This window comes from Melanerpes formicivorus, unplaced genomic scaffold, assembly GCF_026170545.1.
Source record: "Melanerpes formicivorus ecotype bairdi unplaced genomic scaffold, bMelFor1.0.p_v2 SCAF_14, whole genome shotgun sequence".
Taxonomy (NCBI): domain Eukaryota; kingdom Metazoa; phylum Chordata; class Aves; order Piciformes; family Picidae; genus Melanerpes; species Melanerpes formicivorus.
In genome coordinates, this window is record NW_027142366.1 from 8,368,253 (window position 1) to 8,384,693 (window position 16,441).

General features: G+C 47.9%; 1 protein-coding gene across 1 annotated transcript; it reads left to right on the top strand.

Moving 5' to 3' along the window:
- The first annotated feature begins 326 nt into the window (after positions 1–326).
- GPR139 (G protein-coupled receptor 139) lies at positions 327–15,763 on the top strand. Its single transcript, XM_068147399.1, has 2 exons — positions 327–453; positions 14,467–15,763. The coding sequence occupies exons 1-2, from the start codon at positions 327–329 to the stop codon at positions 15,399–15,401; spliced, it is 1,062 nt and encodes a 353-aa protein (XP_068003500.1). The 3' UTR covers positions 15,402–15,763.
- The last annotated feature ends 678 nt before the right edge of the window (positions 15,764–16,441 follow it).

A 16,441-nucleotide genomic window follows, 5' to 3' on the forward strand; every position in this document is an offset into this window, starting at 1 on the left:
TGGAGCCTACTCCACCGGGCTTTCCCTCCTCAGCACCTGCCTGCAACGACCGGGGGGTCCCAGGGCAAGTAAACGGCGGCGAGCCCCCGCCACCTGGGGCGGCCCGAGGCGGAGGCTGCTCCGCCCCACCGGCGGGAGCAGGGCTGGTCCCGCCCCGCCCGGCCCCGCGCACGGGGGGCCGCGCCATGTGCCGCCACCGCTGCCACCCGCCGCGGGGGCCGCGCCTCGCTCGCCGCTGCTGAACGTGCGAGGGGCGGGCGGCGCGGCCGGGGCGGCCCGGGCGGCGGAGCGAGCGCCGGCAGCGCGGCCGCGGGGAGAGCGGGTCCATGGAGCACAACCACCTTCACCTCCACCTCCACAACGGCTCCCTCCTGGCGCACCAGCGCTATGGCTGCGGCTTGGGATACGCACCTGTCGTCTACTACAGCCTGCTGCTCTGCCTCGGGCTGCCGGGTGAGTGCCGCGCCCCAGGGTGGGCAGCGGGGAGCCGGCGGGGACGGGGAGCTGCCGCGGCGTGGCGAGGCTGCGGGGTGCCCGCAGAGCTGCCGGAGAGGCTGTACCCGGCTGCCCGCCGTGTGCTGCGGGGTGAGCGCTGCGGCGGGCACGGAACGCGTTCCTTCGCCGGCTCGGAGGGCAGCAGCGCGGGTGTTTCTCAGCATCTCAGTGCCCCACACTCTGCTGTCCCCGCACCTTCTCTCTTGCTGGGCTTTGTCTCTGCCCTCGCGCCGCTGCGAACGCTTTCCCACCCGGACTAGGGCGCTCTGACTTTGAACTTGACATGTCAGTCTCAACCCGTCGCGAAGTTTAGACCATTATCCCCTTGGCCGTTTGAAGAGCTATGAAGGGCAGCCTGGTCTGTCCCCTGTCAATTGCGTGCCGGGGCGACAGCGATCGAAAATGCTGTCGAGTTCTGGTGTAAATCTCTGCCTGGCTACCTGGGGCAGGGTTGATTGGCTCTGGGAGCGACATACCACCACTAAGGACCTTGGCTAAGGATGGAACATTCAATGAGAGAGTTGTCTTACTTTGGAGCCTGTCCCCACAGCTGATGGAGCAGGACGGTGTCTAGAAAGTCCAGTCTTGGGATTAGCACCCTGCAAAGGCAATGCTGACACTGGGATCCTCGAGTGCAGGTACAGGACTCAGAACAAAGTCCCAGCTCACAGGGACCAGCCTCTACACTGTATCACCCTCATCGAATTTTTCCACTTAGAAAGGGGACAATGTAGAGATGCTGGGGATGAGAAAAGCTCATCACCCCAAATGGGGAAGAGAAGGATGGTTCAGGTTTGGGTGTGGACACCTGTAAGGCACCAGTGCCACATGCAGATAGCCACAGCTCAACATGTGCCGATGCCACATGAGCACCACAACAGCATGACTGTCAGATGAGCCAGAGCACTTCAAGAGAAGGTTTTTCCTCTCAGAGATGCTTGTCTCAGGCTGTCAGCAAGACACCTTAGCACCCTGGACTGCAGGGAGCTGCCTGTGCAGCACCATTTCTGCAGTTACAGACTGGGCTTCAGTGGGCAGAGCTGCCATCCCAGTGCAGGGTGGGCAGACTTGCTCCCTGGCTTAACACCTCCAGCCTCAGAGTAACTTGCAGTGATCCCAGGGACAGGCAGAATGAGTTGGGAAAAGTTAGAGCAATCTGATGCACCAAAGCCAATCAGAATTGTAAGAGTGCAATACAAGAGAGTTTGCTTGTGTCTGTGTACAGCTACACATTTGAAGTGCCATGTGAAATGGCAAGCAGCAATGACAGTCAGTAGTCTACAATTTCTAGATGTTTTGTTCACCTTAATTCCTCTTTCATGCAATTCATACATAGAAATTTTTTAAACCAGACATGAAGAGAAGCCTGCCTCTAGACAACACTCATGCAATTACCAAGTGACGTTCTTCATGCTTTTGCATTTTTTCCCCTTCTTGGCTTGTAGTTACAATTTGAAAATTGGCCAATAGTTCAGACAACTGGAAAGCTAAGTCCTGTATTTCCCTACAGAAGATGCAGGGCATAGGCTCTCTGCTTTCTCTGCTCCACAGTCCCAACCCTGACCTGAAGAGACCCAGCCAGCAGGGTTGAAAAGGTAGTTTCCTCTTCATTAATTCCTTAGGGATTGTGCAGATCCCCACAGTAATGACAAGCTCTGATTTTGGCACGTAATGCCCAGGAACTGACCAAGACCCTCTCAAGATAGCAAGCAAAAGAGTTGTGATGAAGCAGACTCTGGCAAAACTGGCCCTTGTGAAATGGGGGAAAAGTCTTACATGCACAGACAGGAGGAAACCCTTAATGAGTGCTCTGCAGGTACTTGCACAGCTCCCTAGGGATACTGCTTTGTAATTACAGACCTTACATTGTCATTCCAAGAACATGGTTAAAATCTGTGCATGATCCCAATGAGCAATGGTGACACACATTTCTCAAGGGACCAATCATTGGTTGATTAGAGTAGCAGCACCAGTGATAAAATATAACAGAACTGGCCAAAGATTTGATGGTACAGCACTGCTGAGTTCAGTGGACTTACCTCAGTCAGCTTGCTCAGTACACGCTGTCTGAGAATAACATTGGGACTAACACCTGGAAGTACTACACAAGTACATCGTTCTGAGTGAATGCACAGTATGCTAAGGGCATGAGAAATTTATGATTCTCACCCCAAAACTGCACAGAGATGAGAACAAGCTGTTTAAGGGAAGGCTAACATGGCCATTCTTCATTAAGGATGTACAGGGCAAGAGCGGTGCTAAAAAGAGCTTTTCATGTTTTAATTTGAAGCTGCTCTTCAGTTTTCTAACATCAGAAAATTGTAAAGGAAGCACACTGCTTACCTGTTAGAAAAACAACCCTGAAGCCTGCGGGATCTGAGTAATTAGCTTTGCATGGTGCCAAGGACTTGAGAGAAACACTGTCTAGGATCTGTCTTCCCATACAGCACTAGTGCAGTGTTTTGCTGAAATGGAAACTCCTTGAAGAAAGATTGATGAGAAACCCGTTAACTGTTTCTGCCTTTCCTGCTCTAGTGTCAGAAGGAAATTTCACTAACTCAACAACTCCACTTTGAGGCCAAGCGATGCCAGGCCTGACTGTGCTTGCAGAGAAAGCAGCCCTGCCCTTCCCCTTCCTTGTACAGCCCAGGCAGCTCAGCAGATCCTGCTCTCGGCTGTGGCTTTCCTCCCTCCCTATTCAACCAGGCACCACAGAGTCTGAAGAAGGCAAAGACCAAAGTGAACTCCCTTTACTGTTGCTCTGGCAGCAGCACACACAGGCAAGTGCCAGGGTGTGCCCTGTGGAGAGGGGCACCCACAGAGGCACCACAGCACTCTGACCCTGCTGCAGCATGTGCCACATGCCAGAGGTGATTGCACCTTCTGACCTGCTCTTCCCTCTAAGCAGAGGCTGGCAAGATAAAGACTGCTTTCTGAAACTGGATTTGAGTGCAGATGTGGAAAGGTGTCCCACAACTGTGCAGCCCCATAGCAAGGAGCAGGGGTGGCCCAGGAGCAGGCTGTGTGGGACACAGTGAAACTGCAGGTGCAAGGGCAGGGAGCAGAGTGAGGCAACCATGCTGGAAGCAGTATCATACTTGCATTTGGGGTGTGTGTTATCATTTTCCAATCTGTTCTGCTGCCCCTGCACTCCTATTCTCTGTCACTTGGAGAGGACTTCTGAAGCACCTTTAGTTAGCCAGGAGGCAAGACTGCAGGAAGTCTTAATGGAAGTGTTTCATGCCTTAGTGAAAGAAATGCCAGGGAGGAGGTGTTGTTGGATGTGGAAGAGGGAACAAATTGTTCTGATTCAGTCCAGGAGTGGGCTGGTAAGGTGAGGAAGCAAAGAGCAATAGGTATCAACTCTTAGTCTGTCCCTTTGCCAGTAAGAGCCATGTGAAGCAGCTACACCAAAGTGCTCACGCTAGGGTTGTGCCACCAAACATAGCCCTGAAGGTCATGCAGAGGAGCAGCAGTGCTTGCTGCAGACACCTAGCTTTGACCCTGATTCCTGCTTCATTAGAAGGTGCAGCGGCAACTGAGTTGTCTTACACAGTCCCCTTTCCCATCAAGGGTACAGCATGTTGCTGCTGAAAGAACCAACTGTCAGTGTTTCCTAGATTGTGGGCTGGCCTGATGCATGCTTCCAGAGGTCTCATTCCTCCAGACAGTGCAGAGAAGCAAAGTAAAATCTGGCCTTCTTACTGCATCATTACTGGCTCCACTTTGCTCCCTGGTCACTCAGCTGTCTGGGGAGTAACTTGGCTTCAGAGGTCATGACATGACAGTATAGGCACTTATCTAATACACTTACAGCATCTCCAGGAGGTAACAGACTCACATTAATGCCCCAGGGAAGTTGTGACTCTAAACTTTGAGAGCCTAGTTCACAGATGTTTCTTTTATTTGCTTTTGAGGCTTTTGAATAAAACTGATCACACTGATCTAAACACAGATTCAGAACTTTACAAGCTTGGGAAGGCAGCTTAGACACACTTGAGTGCTCCCAGCTGAAGGGTCTGGACAGGCAGCTTTCATGTTAGGCATGCTGCTGAACAAGGTGTCACAGAGGTACAGACACCACCAGTCATTCAAAGCCCATCCACACACAGAGTGCAGTGGGTGGACTCCATGCAAAGGGAGAGAAGCTGTTGTCCTGGCCTAGAGAGAGCTACATGTAGTGGACCTTCCCCTAACAGGTGACAGACTGACTGTCCTCGCACAGCAAGCCAGATGCTTCCTGGGGTGTTCAGTTGCCACACATGTGCCTAACCTTTGCACTGCACCCATGCAAACTACATTACAGACACAGGCAAGCTGGTAACGATGGAGAACTTGGTCCTTCTGGAGCCCTCTCCTCATATACAGCTTGGATTAAGGGGGCTGTTTGGGAAGCATGCAAACCAGGATCACTGTCCTAGCAAGGCAGGTAGAGCTGGTGGGCTGTGAGCTGAGCATCACTGCTCTAAGAACCACCACCGTGCAACAGCCCAGCTGTGTTCCGTCCACTCCCTGGCAGCGCAGGGGAAACAAGACCTGAAGAGTGTTGCCATCTGTGCCTACAGCTGGAGCCTGGTTAGTAGCAAGAATAGGAAAAGGGACAGGTAGCAATGTTTGTTGATGACTCACATGGCATCTAATACCCAGTAAATGCCAAAGCAAGCAGAATATAGATGTACATACAGCACACAGCAGTACAGAAGTGTCTGCCCTGTTTTGGATTCCTGCCATCTACTGCCTAGCATATTCTGCAATCACAGTACATGCTTCTGATTAAAGAAAGCATTCCCAATACCTGAATAAATAGCCTTCCTCATAACAGCACACCTGAACAATAGGAGTGCTAAAGGAAGATCTGAAAATGAGTGGGAGAATTGTTACATGCAGAGTTATGACCTTGATAAAACAGTGCTCTTTAGCTGTCGCTCATTAGACAGAGTTCACACAGTGAATAAGAACTGAACCCTCCTGAGGCCTGATTCAACCTCCCTTTTATTCAAAGGCCACTCTTCTCTGACTTAAAATCTGAATTGGATGCATAGCCAGTACATTGCATCCTGCTTAAAGGAGAACAAATAAATTGGCTGAACTTGAGCTCAGCTGTCAGAGCAACTGAAGGGCACTGCAGCACATTACAGTAGCACTACTGGACAGAAGGGAACAAAACTGCTGCTAACAGACTTAAAATTAGTCACTTCCTATTGCAAAACAACCACTTTTTGTTTAAGGAGAGAAGAATCATTACGAAAAAGAATAGATTCCATACAGTGCTCCTGCACAGAAATGGTGACAGCAAGGTGTGCATGCAGATGGGAGCGATGTCATCTGGTCTGGAGACTGTGGCCACTAAAGCCTTGTAGTCTGAAAGACAGTATGTGGCTGAATCCATGCTAATGCAGAGGAAGATTCGATCTCACATCTCTGAATGCCGCTACAGAGTACAACTGCTAACTTTGGTTTTCTTTCACCACATCAGTAGGCTACAACACTGTCAGGGCTGTAATGATAACGAGGTGCAGTATCTGGGAGGCTCAGTAGACTATGAAAGTGCACAACCTTGCATGGCAGGCTGATAAAATGGATTGGGAAGAAAAAACTCCAAGGGAGATTTTTTTCCCTTGAAATGACAACGTCACAAAAGAGAGAGCACAGCCAGTTTTCCCGGTAGGTGGGTAATGTGCGGCCCCCAGTTGCCATTCAGAAGCACTAGGCAGTCTGATACCCTGCTGTTCTTCATCCACCCCCTTGCTTAGTTCTCTCATCCTCCTCCTCTTTCTGCTCCCCTCCATAAAATGGGAGTGAATCAGCAGAAAGAAGCCAGCAGGAGAAGGCCCTCATCCACGTACGTTAAAACAATTTGCTGTAGGCAAACAAACAACATGGAGATGTCCTGACGTGGCGTACTCTCTGCTTTCACGTGCCAAGTGCAAAGCAATATCTGGCCACAAAAACTTTCACCTTCAGTCTTAGGTGGTCTTTTTCAGCCTTTAATCTATTTTTCCATTAACTTTGAGACACCAGAATAGGAAACAAAGCCAAAATTAACTCCCTGGGCACAGGAGACCTTGCAAGCGATTCCAGTTTTGTTCTGCAGAATGGAGATACAAATGTGCATAAGGATTTGACACACCAATGTCTGGAGCACTGTTGGTGCCATCTGAGGATGGCCTGATGGAAGAAGATGGTGTTGGATTGCATTCCAGAACACCATTATGGTTGTGCAAGGAGAATGATGTGGAGGCAACCAAGTAGGACCAGGACCAGAATCAGAATTAGCACTACAGAGGATTAACCAAAAAGAGGTTTCTCTCTTTACCTAGAGAAGAGGAGAGAAGCCTGCCTATTCAAACAGTGCACACATCCTCCTCCCTGAAATTGTTCTCCTCTGCCACCTGAAACAAAGTCATTTAACTTCCACATCTCTTCAATCCTGCGGTGCACTGACTGTGCAGTCAGATGCACTAGAGGTTGCTTTTGGTTTCAAGACGAATTACCTGACAGTCAGTTACATCAGACTAGGATATTTCACAAACCCTTGTTCATTCCAAGTATGTTTTCTTCAATATCCAGACTGACACAGCAAAGGGTGACATATTTAGTGTGGGTGCAGTGCATTCTCCATGGGGTAAATAAAGCCAACCTGTGAGGGTTTTACACAGCCTGTAATTTCCTGCATATTGTGTAAAATTAGGATAGTCTCTGAGAAAGCTTGGCCATGGGGTTTGCAAGCAAGAGCTCTTATTGCATTAGCTAATGCTTTAGGAAGACATAAAAACTTTGGGTTTTAGCAAAACCACAGTCAATGGTAAAATCCTCTTAATTATTCATGTTTAGTAAAGAATTCGTGCCAGTCCCCTTATGAAATCACATCCTGCCTCCCTCCTAGTAGTCCCATCAGATACCTTTGGCACCTGCTTCAGTGCTTTGGCATTTGATATCAGAAGGGTGGAATGGTTTTGTCGTCCTCAAGCTCAAGTTACTTAGCTTGAGACCTCTTAAACTTCACTGACAGCTCACATTTAGAAGCCACAGACACCTGCCAAATGAGACACCCAAATTGCCTTGAAAATCTCCGTCTGTCCAGATACGCTGCATGAATAACCAAATCCCTTTTATGATTTCTGCATTATTTTGCAGATTGCTTTTTCTCCTCCCAGTGCCAATTTCCATTAGAAAGCTTTGCTACCCTAGTAGACATTTTTATCCTCATGTAGATGCCTCTAAGAAAGGCTTCAGGAGGGAATATCCAAGGGTCACTAGAGGTTTTCTGTGCTGTAGGCCCAGGTCAGGCAAGGTGGATGAGGAGGGTGAAGACAGCAAAGAGAACCAGATCACTGACCCATTCACACATATGTGGTGGGTACACTGGTGGGAACATACTGGGCCTCCCTGCATCTTAACCTATTATTCCTTCTGAGCTGTTCTCAAATAGCAAAAATCACCTTATTTTATAAAAGCCAGGGAAAAAACACTACTCTGGCAGTCTAGGAAAGCTGTGACTCAATGATCTTTGAGATCTCTTCCAACCTTAGTGATACTGTAATATCATTACACCTGTCTGCCAGACAAGTTACTGCACTTAAGCCTGAGTGGTTGGCAAGGCTCAAAGTGAGCCATTGGTGTCTCCATGCTACTACTGTGTCTGTGCCATCCAACAGCAAGGATGTACTTTTGGCTAGATCAAAATCCTTCTCTGGTCTCCATAGCCAGCTACAGAGCAATGAACCTCATTCACAGAGCCTGGAGCTGCCACAGCTAATAAAAGCTGTCTGTGGAAAAATGGCTCCAGAGGTCAGATTTCATTGTCAGAATCTGGCTTCTGACCCCAAGTCATTCATTCACCTGTGACTCATAAGCATAAGGCCATGCCATGCTTTCTCTGGCAGTCACAAACACGGTCTCCCATGTATGAAGAGGAGTTTAGGGTTGTCCTGGGCAGGAACTTGGTCATCCTCTACCTCTAAGTTCACTTTCACCCTCAGAGCTGGCATGGTCTGTCCCTGCACAAATCACACAAGAGCCTTCCTACAAGCTGTAAAATCTCCTCTCACAGCAGTCCTGCTCCTGTGCCTGCTGTAGCAATTCTGATGCTCTTTTCTGACTTAGATCCTTCTCCATCCTCTGGAGCCTGATGTGGGCACTGGAAGAGGGCCCTTCCTTCCCAAGGGCAAGTGTGTGCATGCTGTTTGGCATCATTGAGACAACTGAACAAACAATAAATCAATTTATTTTGAAAATCAATCCTCACAGGAATTTTCAGGGAAGGAAGAACTTGTACAAATTATGTTCTATAAAGTCTCTCTTTACACTTTGCAATAGTTTAGGGGAAAATCTGAGGATATGATAATAAAAGAGAAGAACAAATTACATTAGCTATGAAGAGGCACCATCATGACAGTTGTCCCCACCTGCTGCATGAGAAAAACATGGAAGTGCCCCATCTTTATTAATGGCAAACAGCATCCAGGGCTCATTTTAAAAGACCATGTAAGTGACTGTAGCCAACATCATTAGCAAGTGTGTTTGCTTTGCCACAGCATTTTCTTTCTTCCTTGTTATGTAGCCTACATCAGACATCACTGTAGTGGTTTGAGCCTTAGCTGAGAGTTAAAAGCTCAAATGGGAAAAGGCTGAGAATCTCTTCCCCACTCCCCCCCACCTCCTCCCTCCAAACAGGGAGAGGAGGAAAAAAAAGGGTAAGGAGCAAATCCACTAAGCAACAATCTGGAGTCAGCTTGAAAGTAGAGAGGCAAATAATTTTTTTTCCTTCAAATTATATATATATAACAATAACAGGGAAAAACAAGGTTCACAAGGGCAAGGAACAAGAATGGATGGGAGTGGGACAGAAAAAAAAATAATACAAAACCAGTCTTTCTCTGAGGAGGTGCAGAGGCAGCAGGGAAAAGGATCAGGTCTGGCCACGTGGCTGAGGAGCAGGAGGGCAGCTGCAGTAGCTCTCATCCAGCAGAGGCAGGAGCCAAAAAGGAGATCCAACTGCTATGATGTCCTGCTTTTTTATACCCTAGCTGGGCAGGGAGGGGGAAGTGGAACAGACTCAGCTTTCCCAGGGGGGAAACGCCCTTCAGGGAGTGTAAAGTACCCGCAAGCCCTCCACCCTGCTTTCTTCTTTTGTTTTCAGAAAGAGGCGTTAACCCACCACAATCACCCATTGCCTTCACCTTCTTCAGAGAGCTCTCACAAGAGCTGAACACCATCCTCATCTCTAATCTGATAATTCTTGGTGAACGACTGTCAGTAACCGCAGCCAGATCTGCGAGCTGGACATGGTACCTGTTTACATTCTAATATTGCCCCTAGTTTAGAGGAAGCAGTCTATTCTCATTAAGCCAAAACACTACTTCCCCCTCCTCCCTTCATGTATTTTTAGCATATTGCACTTAGAGCCTCACAAATTTCCACATGTAGGAAAGAAGTGTTAACTAACGTGGGGTTTTTTTTAAAGCCATTTAAAATTCCCCGTTTGCAAACCGTCAGGTGACGAATGCGAAGCCTGCAGAGTAGTTTCATACATTGCACAATAATTTATAGGGATCCTAGCAACAACTGTATTGGGTAAAAGGCGTCCATTATATCCAGTGACCTAACATTTATCACGCTCAGTAAGCGACAGACACTCCTGGCTACTTCATTTAGCTGCTTTATGGTGCTGAACTACTGAACCACACACCAGGCCTTATTCCCAGCGCGGCGGCGCTACCGCTCGTGTTGTAAAGGCTATTTCCCCCCCACAGGCTGCTATGTGCCTGCAAAATGTTCTCAATAAAAAAACCCCACAACCAAACACACCAAAACCAAAGAAAGATGCCTATTTGTTCCTTAGACAGACAGAATTGCTTCTGCTTAAGCTTGCGTGCAGCGATAATAAGACATGGAAGGAGCACTCCGAATCCCCTGCGAAGGCTGTGGTTAGACACTGTTCGAGCTAGAATAGTAATCCACAAAATACAAAGATGGAGAGAAAACTGTGCCTTTAGGTCACAGGTACTGCTTCAAGGAGGCACAGAAGACAGCCCAGGCTTTGCTGGCAAGTCAGGGACTCAGCAAGCAAGGCAGCATGGCCTCAGTATGGGAAGCAAACACAAATGGTAGAATCATAGAATTATCAGGGTTCAAAGAGACCTCAAGCATCATCCAATTTCAACCCCCCTGCCATGGGCAAGGACACCTCACACTAGATCAGGCTGGCCAGAGCCTCATGCAGCCTGGTCTTAAACACCTCCAGGGATGGGGCCTCAACCACCTCCCTGGACAACCCATTCCAGGGCTTCACCACTTTCATGGTGAAGAACTTCCTCCTCATGTCCAGCCTGAATCTCCCCACCTCCAGCTTCATTCCATTCCCCCTAGTCCTATCACTACCTGATAACCTGAAAAGTCCCTCCCCAGCCTTCTTGTAAGCCCCCTTCAGATACCGGAAGGCCACAAGAAGGTCTCCTCGGAGCCTTCTCTTCTCCAGACTGAACAGCCCCAACAGCCTCAGTCTGTCCCCCTAGCAGAGGAGCTCCAGCCCTCTGATCATCCTTGTAGCCCTTCTCTGCACACGTTCCAGCGTGTCCAGATCCTTCCTGCAATAGGGGCTCCAAAACTGGATGCAGTACTCCAGGTGGGGTCTCACCAGAGCAGAGATCCACAAGAGAACCAAAGTTACTCCTAAAGGAGCCCTCTCAGATGTGTAGGGCCTCTAATGGCACAAATTTCACTGCTACAGTCTGTGCAATTTAAAGCTGATAAAGTCAAAGGACGTGTCAAAGGAGAAGTGTAAGCGCCCCGTGACAAAGTCTGACCAAGTTAGAATGTTGCCACATTTTGAGCAGTGTGGACCAACGGTGTTTGGGTGTCAAACGCTTTCATATGCTGTATCTCAAAAGGCATCCTTATGACTGAAGGAAAAGAACTGAGTCTCTACCTTTTCTTACAGCTGCTTTTCATCATCTGCTAGTGGCATCTCGAGGTTTCAGCCAGCTAGTCCCTAATCAAGCTGGTTCTCAACCAGATATTTATAAATTCAGAATACTGCACTGCAGCAAGTGACGCTGGCATAAATTCTCGTCTGTCATCTTCTAATCAACCCTCAGCACAGAGATCAATCTTTTTCAAATTCAGATTACCTGAACTGTGTAGTATCTAGAAAAAACATTGCAAGAAATGAGCAGCATGTGCTGTCCAGGACAATTTGGAAGCATTAACCTGTCCAGCAACTGTAAGTTACAGTAGAGTCAGGAACTTTTGCATCTCCATTATCATCCTTGCTATAGTTCTTATCACTAGTTACAAAATTAGTGCAAAAATTAGGGTAAAAAAGGTTGAAGTGTGGTATCAGAAGCTCTTCCATCCCCTTTCACCTGCAGTAACTAATTTTTGCCCACAAGAGAGCTCACGAGACACTGAATAGGCACCCAGGAGTCACTGAGATGATGGCAGGAGGACACAGTTGTTGACATGGGGCAGTGTTCCTGCCCATTTCCTATTTTATCGAGCTTTCAATAATGTTTGAGGACACACCAAGGACCAACTTAGCACTGGCTTAGAAACAGATGAAGGACAGAGACTTGTAGCTCATCTTCACTTTCCCTGTACAGCCTGCAGCAGGAAAAGCACTCCTAAATCCTGTGCTGACACACTGTCAACTTGGCAACTTTCTGCTGCACCCCATTATATATCTGTTTTCACAAAGTAAATGATATTACTATATTTCATATCATCCAGCCATAGAAAAAAAAACAACCTAATGTGATCCTGGTGAAAGCATTTCCAATACAAGATACTGTAACCCTTGCAGAAAAATTGGATAGAGCTTGCATGTACTTTGTCAGATCAATTTTCTAATCCGGCTCACCCTGCAAAGCTGGCTGGCGTTAGACAAATAACCTGCATTTCAGTACAGGCTGTTACTGCCGTTGCTGGGAACCCTGAGAAAGGTGGGGGGAGGAGGAGCAGAGGAAAGGATTGCTTGGAAATCTGCTCTTGTGGAGAACACAGGAGAGAAGGATAGGGCCAAACAGTGGTACCCCCCAGAATAGGCAAAAGAGATGGAGAACAGGGCTGCACTGCTTGGATGTGGTGCAGCTACAGCCTGATCGGCAGCCACCTGAATATGAGCCAACAGTGTGCCCAGGTGGCCAGGAGGGCCAATGGCATCCTGGCCTGCATTAGGAATAGTGTGGCCAGCAGGAGCAGGGAGGTCATTGTGCCCCTGTACTCTGCTTTGGTTAGGCCACACCTTGAGTACTGTGTCCAGTTCTGGGCCCCTCAGTTTAAGAAGGACATGGAGACACTTGAACGTGTCCAGAGAAGGGCAACAAGGCTGGGGAGAGGCCTTGAACACAAGCCCTATGAGGAGAGGCTGAGGGAGCTGGGATTGTTTAGCCTGGAGAAGAGGAGGCTCAGGGGTGACCTCATTGCCCTCTACAACTACCTGAAGGGTGGTTGTAGCCAGGAAGGGGTTGGTCTCTTCTCCCAGGCAACCAGCACCAGAACAAGGGGACACAGTCTCAAGCTGCGCCAGGGGAGGTTTAGACTCGAGGTGAGGAGGAAGTTCTTCACCGAGCGAGTCATTCGCCAGTGGAATGGGTTGCCCAGGGAGGTGGTTGAGTCATCGACCCTGGAGGCGTTCAAGAGGAGATTGGACGTGGCACTTGGTGCCATGGTCTAGTCATGGGGTCTGTGTTGATAGGTTGGACTCGATGATCCTCGAGGTCCTTTCCAACCTAAGTGATACTGTGATACAGCATCTCTGCAGGAGCAACTCTGACGGTCAGGCTGGAGTTACCAGCAGGGACCAACATACTCAAACACCCACTTGTTGCATGCTGAGTCCAGCTGTTGCCCCTGGAGTGAGTCAAATCCAGAGGATTCCAGATGGGTCATGTACTGTATTTGTGAAGCTGAGCTGCACCCCCTGCATGGCCCAAACCAACAATGGCTGCAGTGTCATGATAAACGCTCCAGCCTGAGGATTTCCTTGACAGTACATCACTCACTGTACCTCTAGGGCTCCTCGGCAGGCACAACAAGAGGCATTTTGTAAGAAAGTAAGTGAAAAATGACACAGCAGTTCTGACTACATCACCCCTCATGTCCCACATCTGCTCTGGTCAGAAATCAATATAGTTGCATTTCTGTTAATGGAGGGCAGAACCAGAAAAATTCTTCTGAAGGCAATTTGGGAAAATGTTGTTGGAAGTATCATGCTTTAAAGACATTTATTTAGGGAAGGAGTCAGTTGATTGTCATGTTTGCTTTAGTTTTGTTCCAAGATACAAATTTAAGTTAATGAAAAAAATAGGTGACACTGAAGAAGGGCTGATACTCAAATACATTCACTCTGCTGTAGTTCATTTCCCCAGTGGTAGAAATTTTGGCTCATTTTAGTTTTCAACTCATGTTAGAGACAAAATGCTTCTCTCTAAAGCCCACCTCACCCTTCTTATCTGTTACTTCTTGGGGAGGAATGAAAAAAGCAAGGGGGGGAAATAAAAGTGTGTGTATGAAACAAAGATTATTTTCACTCTTGCTGTTCCCTCCTCCTGCCTCTGCCTCCCTGCACATGGGGGCCCACCACCCTCTCTTCAGGATGCTGCCATCATGCCTGTAGCAGCAGCAGGGCGAGGGACATAACTGCCTCTACATCTGAGATAGCAAAGAGCTGCTGAATGCCACCTAACCCTGTGTGTCTGGAGTGAAAGTCCCAACTTTTTCTGTCCCTCATCCAGATCTGCCAGGAAATAGTGTCAGCGTATCTCACAGCTGGGAGCAGGGCCTCACGCTCCTCTCACTACAACAGCTTCTCTGAGGAGCCCAAGCCTAGTGTCTGCCTTTCAGTTTCCTGGACTTTAATAAAAGCGGTCATGGTACCAAGTGCTTGAATAAAGCTGCTGGTCCAAGCTAGTACTTGGAAAAGCTAGTGTCATGTCTTAATAGCCTAACTCTGTGTTTCTGTCTCCACAGCAAACATCTTGACAGTCATCATCCTTTCCCAGCTGGTGGCTCGCCGGCAGAAGTCCTCCTATAATTATTTGTTAGCTCTAGCTGCTGCGGACATCCTGGTTCTCTTCTTCATCGTCTTTGTTGACTTCCTCATGGAAGACTTCATCTTAAACAAACAGATGCCTCAAGTACTGGACAAAATAATTGAGGTATTGGAATTTTCTTCCATCCACACCTCCATTTGGATTACGGTTCCTCTGACAATTGATAGGTATATAGCTGTGTGCCATCCGCTGAAGTACCACACCGTGTCCTACCCTGCTCGTACTAGAAAGGTCATTGTAAGTGTCTATATCACCTGCTTTTTGACCAGCATCCCCTACTACTGGTGGCCCAACATTTGGATCGAAGACTACATAAGCACATCAATGCATCACGTCCTCATCTGGATCCACTGCTTTACTGTTTACTTAGTGCCCTGCTCCATCTTCTTTATCCTGAATTCCATCATTGTGTACAAGCTGCGGCGAAAGAGCAACTTCCGACTGCGAGGGTACTCTACGGGGAAAACAACAGCCATTTTGTTTACTATAACTTCTATTTTTGCCATACTTTGGGCACCAAGAGTGATCATGATACTGTATCACCTCTATGTGTCACCCATAAACAACAGCTGGGTGGTGCATATTGTGTCGGACATCGCCAATATGCTCGCGCTGCTGAACACTGCAATTAATTTCTTCCTCTACTGTTTCATTAGCAAAAGATTTCGCACAATGGCAGCCGCCACGCTGAAAGCCTTCTTTAAATGTCAGAAGCAACCTGTACAGTTCTATACAAACCATAACTTTTCCATAACAAGCAGCCCTTGGATTTCCCCAGCCAACTCTCACTGCATCAAAATGCTTGTTTACCAGTATGATAAGAATGGAAAGCCTATAAAAATATCACCGTGAGAAGGGCGATAGTCAGAGTTTCTGGGTGCAAGTTCTTTTCAAGTGGTTACATCCCCAGGATGTAATTTTGTTGAAATGGCTGTTTCAAAGAGGGGTTATTTGATTTCATTTCCCTGGGAGATAGAGGGCAGATCAGACTGTAAGGAGGGAACAGGAGCACTTGATTCGAGGAGGAAAAGCGAGACGGCAGTCGCCTCTGTCTCTTACACAGCCTTTTGAATATGCTTCAGAGTTCAAGTCTTAGTGTTTAGTCGCACTCAAACATTTTGCATTCCAGCACCAGTGCAGTCCAAAGTCATTGGAGGGAGAAAGCCACAGCAGTGTTGAATTACAACTTTTTAAAACACAATGATAAATCCTTACTTGACCACGCAGTTCCCTGTCCATGGAGCCAACAGATGCTTTTACGTACTGCGGAAGGTGCCGTTTCTGGTGCGCGCACTTGCCAAAAACGATGTGTTGTTTCTGACATGAAATACCATCACACAGTCTTTCTTGCTGTCAAGAGCTCATTGCAGGAGGCAGTCTGCGAGACATGAACTGTGACAAGCCGGTCTTTGGCTCATTTGAGCGAGGCTTGAGGACCAATATAGTACCTGTTGCAGCCTTGGCACGGAAAGCAGTCCTGCAGGCTGCCAATATTCATGGTTTAAGCTATTATTTAAGAATGCGACCAAGACAGGGGAGCTCAAGGGAGAGAGGGAGGTTTCTAGAGCCAAGAACAAAAGCAGCATCTTTTTCCAGCTATTTCAGTTGTAGCAGCTAAAGAGGCCAAGTCCTGATGCAGAGCTCCCACTGCAGCTGCTCCTGCAAGGGTTGGATTGATCACAGGCTTTAGGTTCTTTTTGTAATCACTAAAGGTTCTCAGTTATCCCCCGTGTTCAGAGATTAACATATAAAAACCTCAACCTGTGATCTTCTGCTGGATGATGCCATTCTGTTGTAAACCTGCCATTTAATTGTTAAAAAAAAACCCTACCCTGCTTGTGAAAGAAACCCACTGAATACCAAACAGCAGTAAAAGCATAGATCAGCCTGGA

Bases quoted from the DNA above. Each gene is read 5' to 3' on its own strand.
- GPR139 (XM_068147399.1), top strand. From the start codon at position 327: ATGGAGCACAACCACCTTCACCTCCACCTCCACAACGGCTCCCTCCTG. The intron at 454-14,466 runs GTGAGTGCCGCG...CTGTCTCCACAG, and splicing joins GCTCTGCCTCGGGCTGCCGG to CAAACATCTTGACAGTCATC.